Source organism: Hetaerina americana, unplaced genomic scaffold (genome assembly GCF_022747635.1).
Source record: "Hetaerina americana unplaced genomic scaffold, ioHetAmer1.1.p SCAF_18, whole genome shotgun sequence".
In the NCBI taxonomy this organism is placed as follows: Eukaryota; Metazoa; Arthropoda; class Insecta; order Odonata; family Calopterygidae; genus Hetaerina; species Hetaerina americana.
The window spans coordinates 3,480,515-3,496,848 of record NW_027286741.1 but is presented as its reverse complement, the minus strand read 5'-3'; the positions used below and the strand labels follow the sequence as shown (position 1 = coordinate 3,496,848).

General features: G+C 40.4%; 1 protein-coding gene across 3 annotated transcripts in view; it reads right to left on the bottom strand.

Annotated features, from left to right (window-relative positions):
* mv (lysosomal-trafficking regulator mauve) overlaps positions 1–16,334 on the bottom strand; it is a 187,632-nt gene that overhangs the window by 23,228 nt on the left and 148,070 nt on the right. For all 3 annotated transcript variants that reach the window (XM_071584371.1, XM_071584373.1, XM_071584372.1), the window contains exons 34-39: positions 16,086–16,152; positions 15,802–15,952; positions 13,198–13,338; positions 7,753–7,970; positions 5,913–6,074; positions 2,424–2,616 (exon numbers count right to left, since the gene is read on the bottom strand). In XM_071584371.1, the coding sequence (XP_071440472.1) occupies positions 2,424–2,616; positions 5,913–6,074; positions 7,753–7,970; positions 13,198–13,338; positions 15,802–15,952; positions 16,086–16,152 (932 nt within the window). The remainder of the gene's footprint in view (positions 1–2,423; positions 2,617–5,912; positions 6,075–7,752; positions 7,971–13,197; positions 13,339–15,801; positions 15,953–16,085; positions 16,153–16,334) is intronic.

The following is a 16,334-nucleotide window of genomic DNA, read 5'->3' as shown; positions in this document are numbered from 1 at the left end:
GAACGAGTGATGGTGAGGGAGCAACGAGGGTGTTTTATAGGCTCGTTGAGCTCTCACAATACGAAATTCATCATTTTACCAGACGTTGGCATGCATATGCGTCTCCAACGCAGCTAAATGGTAACATCTGGTTGAATTTAAACATTGTGAGAACCATGCTCGGCACAGTTGAATGGCGACATCTGGTCAGAACAGGGTCATCCATTCGCGGGAAGCGTTTGGAGTCTACTCCCCACTGTCCTGTCGAACATTCTATTGAAATGTCACAGCTTCCAGACTCTATTGTGTTCATTCTTTATTCCCGTGAAATTGGAAAAAGATACTCTCGGAAGAATAAGATTATCAAACCTATGCTCCTAGAGCGTAAGGAATTGAGCATAAAGAAAGGTGGAGGTATTTTGTGTCCTCGCGAACTTTGTGTGCGGATTATCTGTGACCAGTGCATCTTTATTCAATATTCTCATAATTGCAGTTGGCCCGAAGTTGTGAGCTGTCCGAATTGTAACCAGTTCATCACCTGCAAAGGTTATTGAGTGGATTTCCTTGTTCGACCGGAGCGACATTCGCAAATTTTAAAAGAAAAAATATCCATCAACAAAGTACCTAGAGAGCTTTTACACAATACACTTCTTAATTTTTTTTTAATGATGGACCTAATGCAGATGGATAAATAAACAAATTTTGAATTCTAAGGTATTTCTTTCATTTATACACCTCTGAGAGTTTGTGTGAAGATATCAAGACGTGGGTTTGAAACAGACACGTCCACGCTTTTCATTCCCTCCTGTTGATAGTAGATAGAAACTGCCGTTCCTGAAACACGCCATTTAATATCGTGACGTTAGTTCGAAACAGAAACCTCCGCGCTTTTCATGACATCCTGTTACAGAGATAGGATAAGACGTTCCTGAAACACGCCATCTTGGATTTTCTAAAAGTCGTCCTCTCATGAACGTCACCCGACCCGACCCCTCCCCGCGACTCCAGCGCCGCAGCCTACCGCATTGCATACCTCTTTTGTTTCATCGCCAGCCGTGCCTCTTTTGTTTACAATACCGCCTTGCACGTCTCTTTTGTTTCGACGCCCAACGCATCGCATGCCTCTTTCACTTTCATTCGCTTTCAGTCCACCAGGCGGCAGGGCAATCAACCAGTTACACTAGCCAGCGCCCACCGCGCTTCCCGCGCTTCATTTGTCAGCATTCTTCCGTCATCCGACGCCAACCGTGCTTCATTTGTTTGCCGCATAACGCACCCAGGTGGCAGGTAAATCAACTAGTCACGCTTTCTACCACCAGCACACGCGCATCGCGTGCTTCTCCTGTCGTCCGACGCCAACCATGCTTCATTTGTTTACCGCATCGCGCGCCTCTTTTCTTTCGACATTCATTTGTTTTTAGTTACGATTTTTACCACCAGGTGGCGTGCTTCATTTGTTTAACGCATCGCGCGACTCTTTTGTTTCGACATGCATTTGTTTTTAGTTACGATTTTTACCACCAGGTGGCGTGCTTCATTTGTTTGCCGCATCGCGCGCCTCTTTTGTTTTGACATTCATTTGTTTTGTCGCATCGCGCGACTCTTTTGTTTCGACATTCATTTGTTTTTAGTTACGATTTTTGCCACCAGGTGGCGGGGTTTTTGCTGTTTTGGAACCCGCATTCTCTATCTACTATTATGACAATCCCTAGTTGGATCTCGTCCCCGATGCTGTATATTATTCTATAATTATCACTCCAGTACTCCGCTCTATCCTTCCATCTCACCTCACATAGACCTAAAATATCAATATTTCTTCTTTTCAAAATATCTCTATTTTATCTTTTGATAAACATAAATGTATTTTACATTAATTTATAGGGTAAAAATTGTTTTGCTTCACGAGAAAGATTCTGGAACGAACTATGCTTGAAAGCTGAGGTCCCAATGCGCTTTACTTGTCTAACAGCGGAAGAAATTAAAATGCATGTTTATTCTCACACTTTGAAGTGAAATTTATCATGCAACAATTTCAACACCCAAGCTTTATCCCACCTTTCAACAAATTAAATTTTTCCCGGTCCATGTTCAGTTCTCCTCGTTTATTGTTATGCTGTTATTGTCTTTTGTCCTATTTCATGTTTGTTATATTTTTCACTGTAAATTGGCGCTACTGCTGTATGTGAATAATGCTTTAAAATAAATAAATAAATTTGTCTACACTGATCTTTTTTTATGGCCCTTCACATACAATGAGAAAGAAAACTGGAAACCCAGGGTATCTGCATGAAAATTATCATCTATTAATCTGGCAATAAAAATGGCAGAGACATTAGGGAGAACAATGATTGCACAAAATAAATGAATGGTTCTGAGGGAGGTAAAGGGAGAGGGGTTAGAAGGAGACAGCACCCAGATTGTGGCTCCAGGAGGCACTCACTCACCTTTTGACTTGCCGTAGCAGAGAAGGATGGAGGTGAGGGGTGCCAAACCAAACACATCGTTGGTGATGAGGGGAATGAGGGTGGCCACTGCACTCCGGTGCTGCTGCCGCCACACCACTCGAGGGGGAGGGTCAGCAGGGGAGCCCACGTAGCTGCCCCACTGCAAGCCACGGACGCTAGGCAGCACGCTAGGCTGTGGGCAAAAACAAGCCGTAGAATGCATCTGGGGCATTGAAAATCTCATTCTAGGGCAAAGGTTAAATTGAATGGGGGAACACACCAAGCGCTGGATATTGACGCTCACAAGAAATTTCCGACACATTTTTTTTAATTCCTTGAAACGTAATAAAAGCCAAGCAGGTTGAAAGAAAAAAATATTTTCCACACGTTCTGGTTACATCCACAGGATCCCTTTGTCTTTGTCTCCCCGATGACATACTTTTAAGCAACCTGCTGAATATGAGATATCAGGAGACTTTAAAAGGAAAAGATGTTGAGAAGAAATTTTATCATTATAACTGCTGTTATATTTTCCATGCAGGTACGTGCAGTAAACTCTCACCGACCCAGACTATTGAATCGAAGAGGGCTCATTGTAGGGTCAGATATCAGGATGTGTTTTGTTGAGAGAGACAAGTAAATGCATCATTGTACCATCATATAGGATTAGGAATAAAATGGCATGATTACTGCTGATGTATATAGTATCATGAATAATAATTTTACCAGTCCATTAAAGAGTCACAGAAAACAAGATTATACACAAATGGTGCATTATACAGGATGCGGCGCTTGATAGTGGTGGCTCTTTGATTGTACTCTGCACTTGTACATAACATCTTGGCCATTTTGAGGTTATGACTGTTTACTAGATGCCTCTAGCTTTCAAGAACGCCAATCATGATCTCCAGTGGAACTACGATATGACAGGAAATGCAAATTGAAATTAATCTGGATTTAAGTGCCGCGCCTAATATTTCTAATCTTTATTTCAAGAAAACCAAAGGTGAAAAAAATGAAGTAAAAGTCTGGCTCATTTGTACAATATTTCCTTTTTCTTAGCCTGGGAAATCATAAAGTCATTCCATATTAAGATATCATTCGGTAGTCAAACAATCATTTAAGGTAGGTTTTTGATGGGCACAGACTGAACATACCTACACTTTTTAGCCACGCATAGAAGGACACTAAAATCCCTCATCAGGATAAACAACTCCCATTCTGCATGCATTCTATTGCAATTCATTCTGTATTACTTGCCCGTCCTTTTCCTTCCCCTACCTTGCTTGCCTAACATTCTTCCCGTAGCACAGCTCCTATTTTAACGTTTAATTTAGCTGTCATCACTCTAGCAAACCTCTGTTTAGACAGATATTTACTTCACACTTATCAAACTTCAATCTTATCTTTTCTAATGCACTCTGCGATGTATGTAATCCTTTGGCTGACTAGCTAACATAGTTTTACCATCCATAAAATCAAACTGATTTCATGGATTCTTCACACTCTTTCTCTCTTCCCTCCAACCCTTCCCATGTCTCCATCACCACTACCTTCATTTATATATTGAAACGAACAGACGATAGTGGACATCCCTGTATCACTGTGGATCTTCTATCGTGAAGATCAATCCGGTCAAAAAGCCTGCCTCATCCAATCCATCCCTGTGGGGCATGGGCATTCTATCTGCAAGCTACAAATGATATTTCCTTTGGCTGGCATTTAAACTGATTTCCCTTTAATCACACTGACCAGTCCTCGGCAACTCTCGCCCCATCGCTATGCAGATGCAGGAAAGTATTTAGTGCTTTGATGCAATTTATTTAATGGTTAATGCCATAGGAACAACAAAATGTGTATTCCGATCCATACTTAAGGTTCTTTGGGGAGAGCACTTTGAGTGAGTATACCGCCCGTCGAAGGGGACGTTAAGCTGCTGACCCCTTGAAGCTTTTCATTAAGAGTAGGCCAATGCCGAGTTTCTCACCACCTTTCAACCTTTCCTGTTCATTCCCAATGGTGCAAATGACCTCAGCTGTCAGTTGCCTCCCCCCTAAATACTGCTACTACAAAATGTAATTTGAAAATTTACAGGAAGTTAAAATCAGTTGCTTATACTACCCTGTCCAATAAATATGCCAAATGAGGCCATAAAAACTTTTTTTGCAAAATTTAGTCCACATCCATTTTGTCCCCTGTTCAAAGTACTCTCCATTCGTTGCTATGCACTTATTCCATCTTCTTCTTTTTCGTTGTTTAAAGCACCCCCCTGAATGTCCTCTTGGCAGTTAGGCTTTTTAGTTATCTAGTCATTTCTTGCTTTACTGTGTCCACATCTTCCCAGTCATGTCCCCTCATCACATTTTTGCATTTTGGGAAGAGGGAGAAGTCGCAGGGGGAGAGATATGGTGAATAAGGTGGATGATCAGAGATGGTGATTGAATTATTTGCCAGAAACTGGTGAACAATCAATGCTGAATGAATGTTCAGGTGCATTGTCATGGTGAAGGATCCATCCATCATGTTCGGTTAAAATAGTGTGCACTGTTGATTTTCCTAAATTCAGTTCATCAGCTATCATTCGGACAGTTTTTCGATGATCGGTAAGGACAAGGGACCGCACACGATAAATGTTGTCGTCAACACAGGTGTTTGAAGGTCGTCCCGGTCTTGCATCATCCGTGGGGTCTTGTCGGCCTTCTTTAAAACGCTTAATCCACTTGAAAACAGATGTGTTCTTCAGAGGATTATAACCGTAAACAGCTGCCAACATTTCAATAATTTCTTGATAACTTTTACATCACTTCACCAAAAAACTTGATGTTGAGTCATTGCTCCATGATTTGGTCAATTTCCATTTTCGACAAACAGTAAAAACAAGGACAAGAGTAACTAAGATAACTGGCACCATACGCACACTTCGATAATCCACCCAGCACAGAGTGCTCATTTGGTCTCAAGGAACTAGTGCTGCTAGTGGGTGGGGCTTTAGTCTGCATCATGTCTGCCAGGTTGCACCAGTTCACGTATTTTTTGGGCAGATCACATATTGTTACTGCTGTCCTCTTGTATTTTTGGATTTTATTTTTTAACAGCTGATATATATGCATATCCATATCTTTAACATCAATGAAGCTATTACTATTACTATTAACCTATCCTGCAATCTACTCATGAGGTATTTCAAGAGTCATCTAAAACCAAAAGAGAGAGAGAGAGTGGATATTCCTACGAAACTCCACCACTGGCTCCAAGGAGGAAGAAGAGAAGTGATTTCTTGTGGATGACAATCATTGTAAACCAAAGTTATTCCGCTTGTCCTGCATGCACAAAAGCAACATTGGATGTGAGCAGAAAGTAAGGGTTCGCATTATGAAAGGCACACAGATGCACTAGATAGCAGGATTATAAATGCATTGGGAGCAAAATGGAATTTAAATTTTGGGAGGATAGAAAGAGATGAAAATGGGATGGAAGAAGTTTAATTACCACAGACACTGAGGACGCCTTGGAGAGAAGAGTCTGCACAACCATGGGGTGCGCAGATCGGAAGAGTTGGCGAGGAGTCTGTCCATACGTCTTGATCATCGTCTCCCATGCAACCCTCTCCAGTGGATCCTGGATTGACTCCACATCAAACCCATAGTACGTCTGCAAATATATGCATAAAGAAACAAAAGGTCTAGGCAAAGCATTCCAATCGACTGTTCAATATTATGAGTGACTCAACATCCCTGCTTTTACACAGACATTGTTATTTCACAATCAAGTGCACTTATGTACAATCATCTGAGACAGCCTGCTCATTATTGGCCCGTCTATAATGATTTCTTAATTTGAGGTATGCACCCTTATCACCAGTCGAACCTTCGGATGAAGTTATGGGCCATCACTTTGTTCTTCATACTTATTTGATCTTTTGGATACCATTTCACCTGACGAGAAATATTTCTGGCAAATTTCCTTTCGCATATCAAAGAAAAAAGCAGATATAAAGGTCCATGAATAAAAAGAGGAACTATGGGAATCATCCACTGCACTTGAATGGATTAGGTGGTATGACCAAGGTACATGGCATAATAAATGAATTAAGTCATCTAATTTACAATCAGAAAAGGGCTCAGTCTTACCTGACTTATTTCCTCATTATCATAGATACTGCAATAAGGCATGCATTAATATTCCACTGTATGATCTGATAGCCAAGCGTCAAGCAACACTTACCTGGTCCCTGACAATATTTGGGATGAAAACAAAATTTTATTTGAATCAGCGCAATTTTGATGCAATAAAGTAAGGAAAACGAGATAGCTGAGACCGTAAATTTGATTGGCACTAGGTTGTAAAGGGGGGGGAGGGAATAACTGTTGCGTCGAGGCAGTGCAATAGACAAAAAGGAAAACAAATGAGCAGGTGCTGGGCATGATGGGGGAGGAAGATTACTGTGGGGAAAAATCAAAAGGAGGCAGGAGAAAGATGGAATCAGAGAGCGTTTTGGTGGGCCCTGGGATGTTGCAGACTGAGACGTGTAGAGGGAGGGGAGAACACTTTGGGCAAGCAAACAAGTTGAGGGATGGAGAGCATTGGCATTTGGATGTGAGCATGGAGACGCAAGAGTGTAGCATTGATTAAGGGATTTTATAGCAGGGATTTCAGATTGAGTCTTGATGGGTAAAGCTTAGAAATGTAGCATTTGTTAGTCTGTCTTTCTACCCAAAACTATCCCAAAAGAAGAAAAAAGAATTGAGAATAAATAATGAGCCATGGTAGTGTCAAAAATGTTAGCCCTACTACTTGTCTCTTGACCCACAACTCCATCGAAGCAAACAGTCAAAGTTGGGTTTAACTTTCAGCCAACATTTCATTTTACTCTCAAACCTAGACACATAAGACTCGAGGACTGAAACCAATCATTTTTATACGAGGCTCTAGTCTCACAGGGGAAAAATCTACCAAGCTTCTTGCCATTGTTTACAGTTTCTCTCTGTCAGCCTCACTAAGACAATACTGGGGCTACCATAAAATAAAGTCAATATTGATACTTGTTTCTACTTATAATTGCACCGTTAAAAATCTGTGGAAAAATACGAGTCTTTCTTTTTAGTATGGATATTAAATACTTCCACGAAGTGAAGCCTGAAACGATAGAATATATGCACCGTTAGAGTTCAATTAATAACAAGAATCACGAATTAAGAGGAAATATCGCGGGTCACTACGCAATTTAAACGCAACAAATTTGCAAAATTGCTGTGCTTAATTGTTCCCTAGGAAAAATGTTATCAGATTCACGCCAAGGTTGTTCAATGGGGTCAGGAGTAAGACTCACAGCAGGATGGAAGACGTTGATGGCATCCACGGCTGCGCGCCCCGTCTGCTTGCAACCGAACACGAGGTCAATCCAGTGGTGTATGTGCTCCCGGACATGGTCTGACTCAAGGGCCTGCCGATGCACCAGGATAAACTTGCGGGGGTCACCCTCGCACCAAGGGGGCAGGTGCACGTCACCCACCCTCTCCCCACTTTGGCGCACGCCAAAGTTGAATCCTATTGAGTTTAAGGGAAATCTTAAGAGTGAGTAGCAACAGCGCAAGGGCACAATGCATGCGGATTTGTCCGCTCATGCAATTTAAAAAGTTAAAGTCACGTTATAATTACAAACATGAATGCTTAAGTCATTTATTAGTTCTCACCCAACACTTGTGGGAAGTTTGCGTAAAAAAGTTTTGGCAGCAAATTTTTTTTGACGTGCATAGCATAACGTGTTGGATTCAGACCATCAGTTAAGTATGTACATGATCGCAGATTGTATTGGCATTGATACAAAGACAGTGCACACCATCATCACTGAAAATTTGGCCATGGGAAAGATCTGTGCCAAACTCGTCCTAAAGGTCTTTGGACAGACAACCAAAAGAGCAGAGTCGATTGTCTGCTTGCAAAGACCTTCTGCTATGGTATCGTGACAATTCCCCAACCCCCTTACAGTCCCAAATTGGCACCAGCAAATTATTTCCTATACCCAAAAGTGAAATCCTCCTTCAAAGGACACCACCAAGGGTCGTCAAAGTGCCATCAAAGAAGCTTGCATGTGCACCATTAAGGATTTTCCGGAATCCGCCTACCAGGAATCTTCAAAGGAGGATTATACGTATTATAAGCAATGCTTCTTGCGATGCACCTTGTAAACCTCACTTCAAAAGACTTTATGCATTACCAGTACCTTGCATATATATATTTAATGTCATCTTGCATGCAAAGGGTAATATTTCTCAGTGCAGATTCAACTGCGATTACCATAGTCACTATAAAAGGACCTGTAATGACCTATACCAGCCATTTGTCAGAACACACAATACCACTCATGGGCCCAAAGCAATGGGCTTAAGGTTATTCAATAAACTTCCCCATGAAATCAAGTATGAAACAAAAGTACCTGTTTTCAAGAAAAAGCTGTTCAACCTATTAAAAATAATATGTTCTATTCTGTAAATGTATACCTGGAATTGTCGCTATGCGTCAATTCCGACTTAACTAATTAATATGCAAATATACTAGTGTATTGGTATATATAATATATATTGTATTTCTTCTAAAATTGTGAAATTTAAATCTGGCGTGTCCAATATTTGTGTATGTATGAATATGCAACAAATCTCCTGACAAATAAATGCATTATTAATATCATTTGAGTCGTGGAAAAGTCGCTGGCAAAAGTATGTTGATGCTCAAGGGAAGTACTTTGAAGAATTTTGAGGCATTTTTGCAGTATCTCAAATTAATTTTTCCTAAAATTTTCCTAATACTTTTTATACAAACCATCTATCTATTCTAAAATAAGTATTGATAAACTACCACCACTAAAATTGCAAGGATCTATCATACCATACCTAAGGACAGTAAATAATTTAGGCTTAACCATAAATGAAACACTATCTTGGACTGATCATGCAATTGCTATCTGCAGAAAAATTAACTCATCCCTGCATTCACTGAAAAGGTTAAAGCACATTGCTCCGCCCTCCTTAAAGATGCTTCTTGTGTCCTCTCTTCTCATACCCCACTTTGATTACTGTGATGCAATATACCAGGACCTTTCAGGCAAACTGAAAACCAAACTCCAGAGGGCCAATAATTCCTGGGTGCGGTTCATATGTGATCTTAGGAAATACGATTATATTTCCGACTCATTTAATAGAATATCCTGGTTAAAGCTAGAAGGCCGCAGGCATTTACATATTCTTTCACTTTTCTACGGAATACTTTCAAACCACACACCTAAATATCTATACAAAAATTTCCTCTTCATCAGCTCAATCCACAACAGAAATACTAGGGGTAACAATAAACTTCTTGTCCCACACCATCACACTGAAATCTATCACAAATCTTTTCATGTTACAGCATGCCGTCCGTGGAACTCTCTCCCAGATGACATAAAAAACTCTTCATCAACCACAACATTTAGAAGAGCACTTCACAAGTTCATTTTCCTCAGGTACTTCACTTAACCAGTATACCCTCCGTCATTCCACTCAGCTGCTATACAGACCACTGTGTCTAGGTCTATATGTATTTGTGTACATATGAATTGTAACTATAATTTTAATGCCTAATATAATATGTATACTACGATGGGTTAAATGGAAGAAGGGACCATTTGGTCTCAATTTCGCCCAAATAAAGACCTCTATCTATCTATCTATCTATCTAAGCAATTTAGAAAGAATCCTAGGTTACCTCCATGAGTACCTAAATGCTTAAGCTCGATATCTGCAACAATTTTTCCACAAAACAATGGAAATTTTTGGACTGATGGTTCCCACCCAGGCAGATGGAAGGAGCACCACATTTGCACACAGACATGTCACTCACTCCTCCTTCACACAATTGGAGTTCACATTCTGATGTTCTTTGACACTTTGCGGGATAAAGCCATAATATGACGTCAACATTCATAATGGAAAATGCAATAATTTCACGTGATTTCCAAAGGTGACAATGGCATACCAGCATAATACTACGGCTTCAAAGCTACACTGAAATCTAATTTGATCTCCAAATACGTTATCCCTCCACTAGATCTCACAAACAGTTTCAGTGAGAGAATAAAATCTATATTCCTCAGGGAACTTGGGAAGGTGATGCAGACATTTTGCTTTTTGTCAACTCCCCTCAATAATTTGTTGGGCTAATTTGAGTAGAATTGCTGGTGTTGGTGATGATCATATTCAAATAATTATAGATGACCAAGAAGGTATTAGCTCCGCTGATGATTCTGTGAATGGTCTACATTTCACATTCCCAACAAACCGACAAAAGGAGTGAGCTGCATCCATTCATTTTGCACAACATACCTACACCTAAATTATTCTTTAACTCTTATGATATTTTTTCAAATCCATCCCCAACTAGTTAACAGTTAAATGGTGGAATTATTATTGTCTGTCATCATTAAGGATGAGTCAGAGTTGAATGCTGATTCCAAAACAGACTGAATGCGACTCGCCTGACTCTATTGTCCTACTATGTATGAGGCAGTAAATTAAAAACTCCACAACCTGGTGTGGCAAGAGCTGACTATGAACCATTTTGACTCAACTCAAGAAATGATAATACTAAGATCCAGGTGTTTACAGGATAATATATGGCATTGATCCAGCAATAGGTTTCGATGAAACAAGAACTTCTTTGGAAATCAAAGTTTATGAATATTTCTTATTCAATAGGATTGGCCTTATGACCAAACACGTGAAAGTCTTCTCCCTTTTTTATTTCTCTTCCAGCTTAAAGCAACAACCCCAAATTGGGAAGTACATGAAATATGAAATACGAGGCATATTCATAAGGTAAGGGCCATTTGCTTATATTTAAATATTGGCCCTTCAGAACACAGTTTTACTCCTACAGTGCCATCTACTGATTCGTTGAGAAGCTATAGTAGCATTCGTTTTGTTTGAGAAGTCGTTTGCTTGTCCGTGCATGCAAACAACAAAATCCACGAAAATCAATGATCCCGCCAGCTGTGAAGTACATTCTGTCATACGATTCTTGTATGCAAAAGGATTGTCAGCCACAGAAATTCATCGGGAGTTATGCCTAGTTTACGGACCTACAGTTATGAGTGAAGGAAAGGTTGGACAATGGTGCTGTGATTTTAAAACTGGACGAACAAATGTCCATGATGAAGAGCAAAGTGGCAGGCCCAGTATTCTGACCGATGAAATTGTTTTACAAGTAGAACAAAAACTGCAATGTGATTGTTGATTGACAATTAATGACCTGACTGAACAACTTCCTCAACTTGGACACACTACTGTCTATAATATTGTCACGGAAAACCTCGAATACCATAAATTGTGTGCAAGGTGGGCACCGAAAATACTCACCAACCACCACAAAGAGCAAAGAATGTCCAGAGGGGAGAGTTTTTTGACTTTGACCACCCACCATACAGTCCTGACCTGGCACCTAGTGACTACTTCCTCTTCTTGCACTTGAAACAGTGGCCTGGTGGACAACATTTCGAAACTGAAGAGGAACTCAAGAACGGCATTGCCAATTGGTTCAAATCTCAGGCGGCGAGCTTCTATGCAGAGGGGTTGAAGAAGGTGAAGCAGTGGTACGAAAAATTCTTAGCAGTGAACAGCAATTATGTAGAGAAGTGAAGTAGGTTTGTAGCTAACTAAAAGTGCCAATTACATGTGTTTCATATGAGTATATTTTTACCGGTGACCAAACGGCCCTTACTTTATGAACATGCCTCGTATAATAAAATGAATTTTCATCTGTTGACAAATGATTTATCAGACAAATGCAAATTCCAAAAACTTGACAATCCCTTCAGTGAGAAATGTGAGCTGATATACTTTCTATGTTCACAAAGGCTTAAATTTGTGACATTTTTACTTGGTAAGGCATCTCGAAATACAAGAAATAGATTTACAAGATACTTTTTAACAGAAGTTATTGTTGAGAATAGAATTGGTAAATTTATATTTAATGAATTACTCTAGATTCCACTGTTATGGTCAATAAGAGATCCATTGTTTCGCCAGGTCAGGAATTCGTTGTTGAGGAAGCCAAGAATCCTGCTTGAGGGAGGCTCTGAACAAAGATGGCAAATGATACCCATATTGTTGCCTGTTGCTATGCATATAACTTGACTTCGACTCTAAACTCGTAAAGTGAAGGAAGAATGTAATGTCTCATGTGCCTTGCCTCACATCATCGTAGTTGGTCAGCCAATAAAGGTGGACAAAGGAATGCCTGCATCAGTGTTTACGTATTCATTATAAAATGACCATTTCCCATTCTCCAACGCTTGGAGTAGTGTGTGAGTGGATGCCGGTGGCACGCGTGCCAAGAGGAAGACCGCCACAGGGAGGATGCGGATGGCCAACAGGGCATACCATGCAGCATCAGTACAAGTATAGGACCTCATCAAGGTGAATTCATTGAAATCTTCCTTCTATATGCACCCCTGCAAATCTCCACTGCCATCTGTGCGCGAAAAATAAATTTATTGTTAAAGAAATTGTTTTTTTTTCTATTTAAAAAATTATACTCAAATTGGTCCTAGGTTGTGCTATTTTCGGAGTTTATAACCAATTTATGCAAAAAATTGGAACCCTCTACTCCTTAGTGGAATGGCGTGATGGTCATCAAACATTAATTTTCACATTTATGACGATAGGGATAGTGAAGTCCCTTTGAAAAATTTTCCAAAGGATTCGATTAAATGTAAAACGTGCGTATTATGAGTAAAAACAACCTTCTGAGTTAAGAAGAAATTCTGGAAGGAAGAAGAACTCGGGAATCAATTCCTTCACATCTGTGGTTGAATCTGTGCTGGTTAACCTCCATGTGGTTTGGAGAGAATGGAATGTTCGATCTGGAATGTCGAAATTCTGGTCTGAAAAGCAAAAACAAATACAAAAAATTGAAATGGCTTGTAAGAACAATGAGAATCATATATTTCAGGAAGAATGATATTTTTATTAAGCAGTTTAAACTGTTTCTATACACCTATCATACTTTCTCATGACAGTCCAACATACGCTTGATACAATTAATTATACATAAATATACACATATATGTGGGTCGAGGTAGCTCAGGAGGTGGAGCGCTGGACTACTGACTGGAGGGTCCCAGGTTCGATTCCCGGGCAAGCCTCTGGGCACCTGCAGCTCCACCCAAGCTGTGAGATTTTTTGGGTACCAGATCTTCCTTGGAAACCATAACCGGCACAGGGAAAGGAATGATGTGTGAATTTTCAAAAGCCATAGGGCTTAGTATTGGGTGAACTCTGCCATTACCTACCAAACCGACCTTCAGGTTGATTACTGTGTTTATGGTTTATACATATATATATATATATATACAGGGTTCGTCCGGAAAATAAGTGTACTGATGTTTTCCCGCCGCTCCAGGCGCGCCCAGCACCGCTCTTACGGGCTGCGATTGGAGGGGGGTTTGTTGGCAAGCGACGCTGAAAAAGGCAGTCGGCTCTGAGCTGTGGTGTAGTGAGGAGCTCTGTTAACGTGAACCTCCACGCTCGACCCACGTCACGGAACGTGATGCCGAAGTTTTTGGAGCAGCGTTATTCCATCAAATTTGCGGTAAAGCTTGGGAAATCGTCTACCGAAACTGTCGGTATGATTAACCAGGCTTACGGGGAGTCAGCCATGTCCAGAAACATGATCTTTCGGTGGCACAAGATGTTCGTGGAAGGCAGAGAAGAGGTCGACGACTAACCACGGCCTGGACGCCCATCAAAGACACTCACCGACGAAAATGTGCGAAAAGTTCGCGATGTACTGAACTCTGATCGTCGTCTTAGTGTTCGGATGATAGCAGAGCAGTGTAATGTGCCAAAAACAATAGTGCACGAGATTATTAGGGAGCAATTACAGATGCGAAAAATTTGTGCAAAGTTGGTGCTGAAAGTGCTCAGTGATGATCAAAGACTAAATCGTTTGGAAATCGCGACACAACTTGCGGATCACTGCAAAAATGATCCAAATTTTTTAGAGAACGTTGTTTCGGGTGACGAGACGTGGATCTTTGAGTACGACCCGGAGTCGAAGAGACAAAGTGCGGAGTGGCACACCCCATCATCACCCCGTCAAAAGAAAGCTCGCATGAGCAACTCTCGGATCAAGGCGATGTTCATTGTCTTTTTTGACAAAAGGGGAGTCGTCCACTACGAATTTGTACCTGAACGACAAACTGTAAATGCTGCATTTTACGTCCAAGTGCTCGACAGGCTTCGAAAACGAGTCGCCCGCGTCCGGCCAGCGATCAAAAACATCTGGCGGCTGCATCACGACAATGCGCTGTCTCACACCGCGCTTGTCGTGTCGGACTTCTTGGCCAAGCACGGCGTGGCAACGCTGCCGCACCCGCCCTACAGCCCGGACTTGGCACCACCGGACTTCTTTCTGTTCCCGAAGATAAAGAGGAGTTTGAAAGGAACGCGATATGGGACTTTGGATGCCGTCAAAGAGGCCGTGACAACGTGTCTTCGAGAGGTTCCCGATGATGCCTTCGCGGGAGCGTTCCAGGAATGGGAACGCTGGCAGCCCGTCAGAGCGGTGCTGGGCGCGCCTGGAGCGGCGGGAAAAAATCAGCACACTTATTTTCCATATATATATATATATATATATATATATATATATATATATATATATATATATATATATATATATATATATATATATATATATATGTATATATATATATATATATATGTATAAGTATATATATATATGTATATGTGTATGTGTATATATATATATATATATATATATATATATATGTGAGTGTGTGTGTGTGTGTGTGTGTATATATATATGTATATGTATATATAATATATATATATATATATATATATATATATATATATGTATACATATTGTTGTATACATATATATGTATATATATATATATATATGTATACATATTGTTAATCAATATATAAACACACACACATATATATATGTTGAAAAGCATCAGTGATAACGGACAACCCTGCCTTACAACTCTTCCTAACACTGACCACCCAGACTCTCCGTTCCCTACTCGAACCTGAGCAATCTGAGACTTGTACAGGTTGCGGATTAGCCTCCTGTCCCTTCAATCTATTCCTACTTTCTGCAATATGCTCATTAGTTTTACCAATTCACTCTATCAAAAACCTTTTCAAAGACATTTATGCCTGTTTTGTAGATTTTCTATTTTCCAGTAAATTAACATTATATCTTCACAGTTGCGGGTATTTTACAGGATTTATTGAACATTATTCTTTCTCAATCCTGTTTTTTTTTCAAGGATTGTTGTCCAACCAGCAAACATATGCACACATTGTGTACGCACCTTGGTAAGTAAGGAACATTCGCGTGAAGGGCGGCAATCGTACAAGGAAATGAAGGACTGTTCCAGAGTTGGAGTAGTGCGAGCCGTAGTGGTATGGTTCCTGGTTCACGCTGATCGAGTTGAATACATCTTGCAATTCCTGTTTCAAGTACTGAAACAAATGGTGAGGAGAAGACAAACGTAGGCGGACTTATTTATACAATTCATCATAAAGCACAAAAGCAATCTCATTTCTCCACGAGTTTATTACTCCTAAATATTACATCCACGGCATTAATACGTACATTGTAGTTGCTCACATAGTGTTGTTCGTTCTTCTTCTCCTGCACTGCCATTGGTTTCTTCAAGTTGCTGGATGAGAGTGCCAGGGAGGACGGGAGAGAGAGAGAGGGAAAAATGAAATAAGCTAATGGCACCCATTCTCATGAACATCCCGTATCATTCCTTACCACAAGAGAATTCTTTTAAACAGCTATCTTTAAAGCACAAAAAATGCAGTATGACCTATTTTGTTCAACACATTCTACAAATTT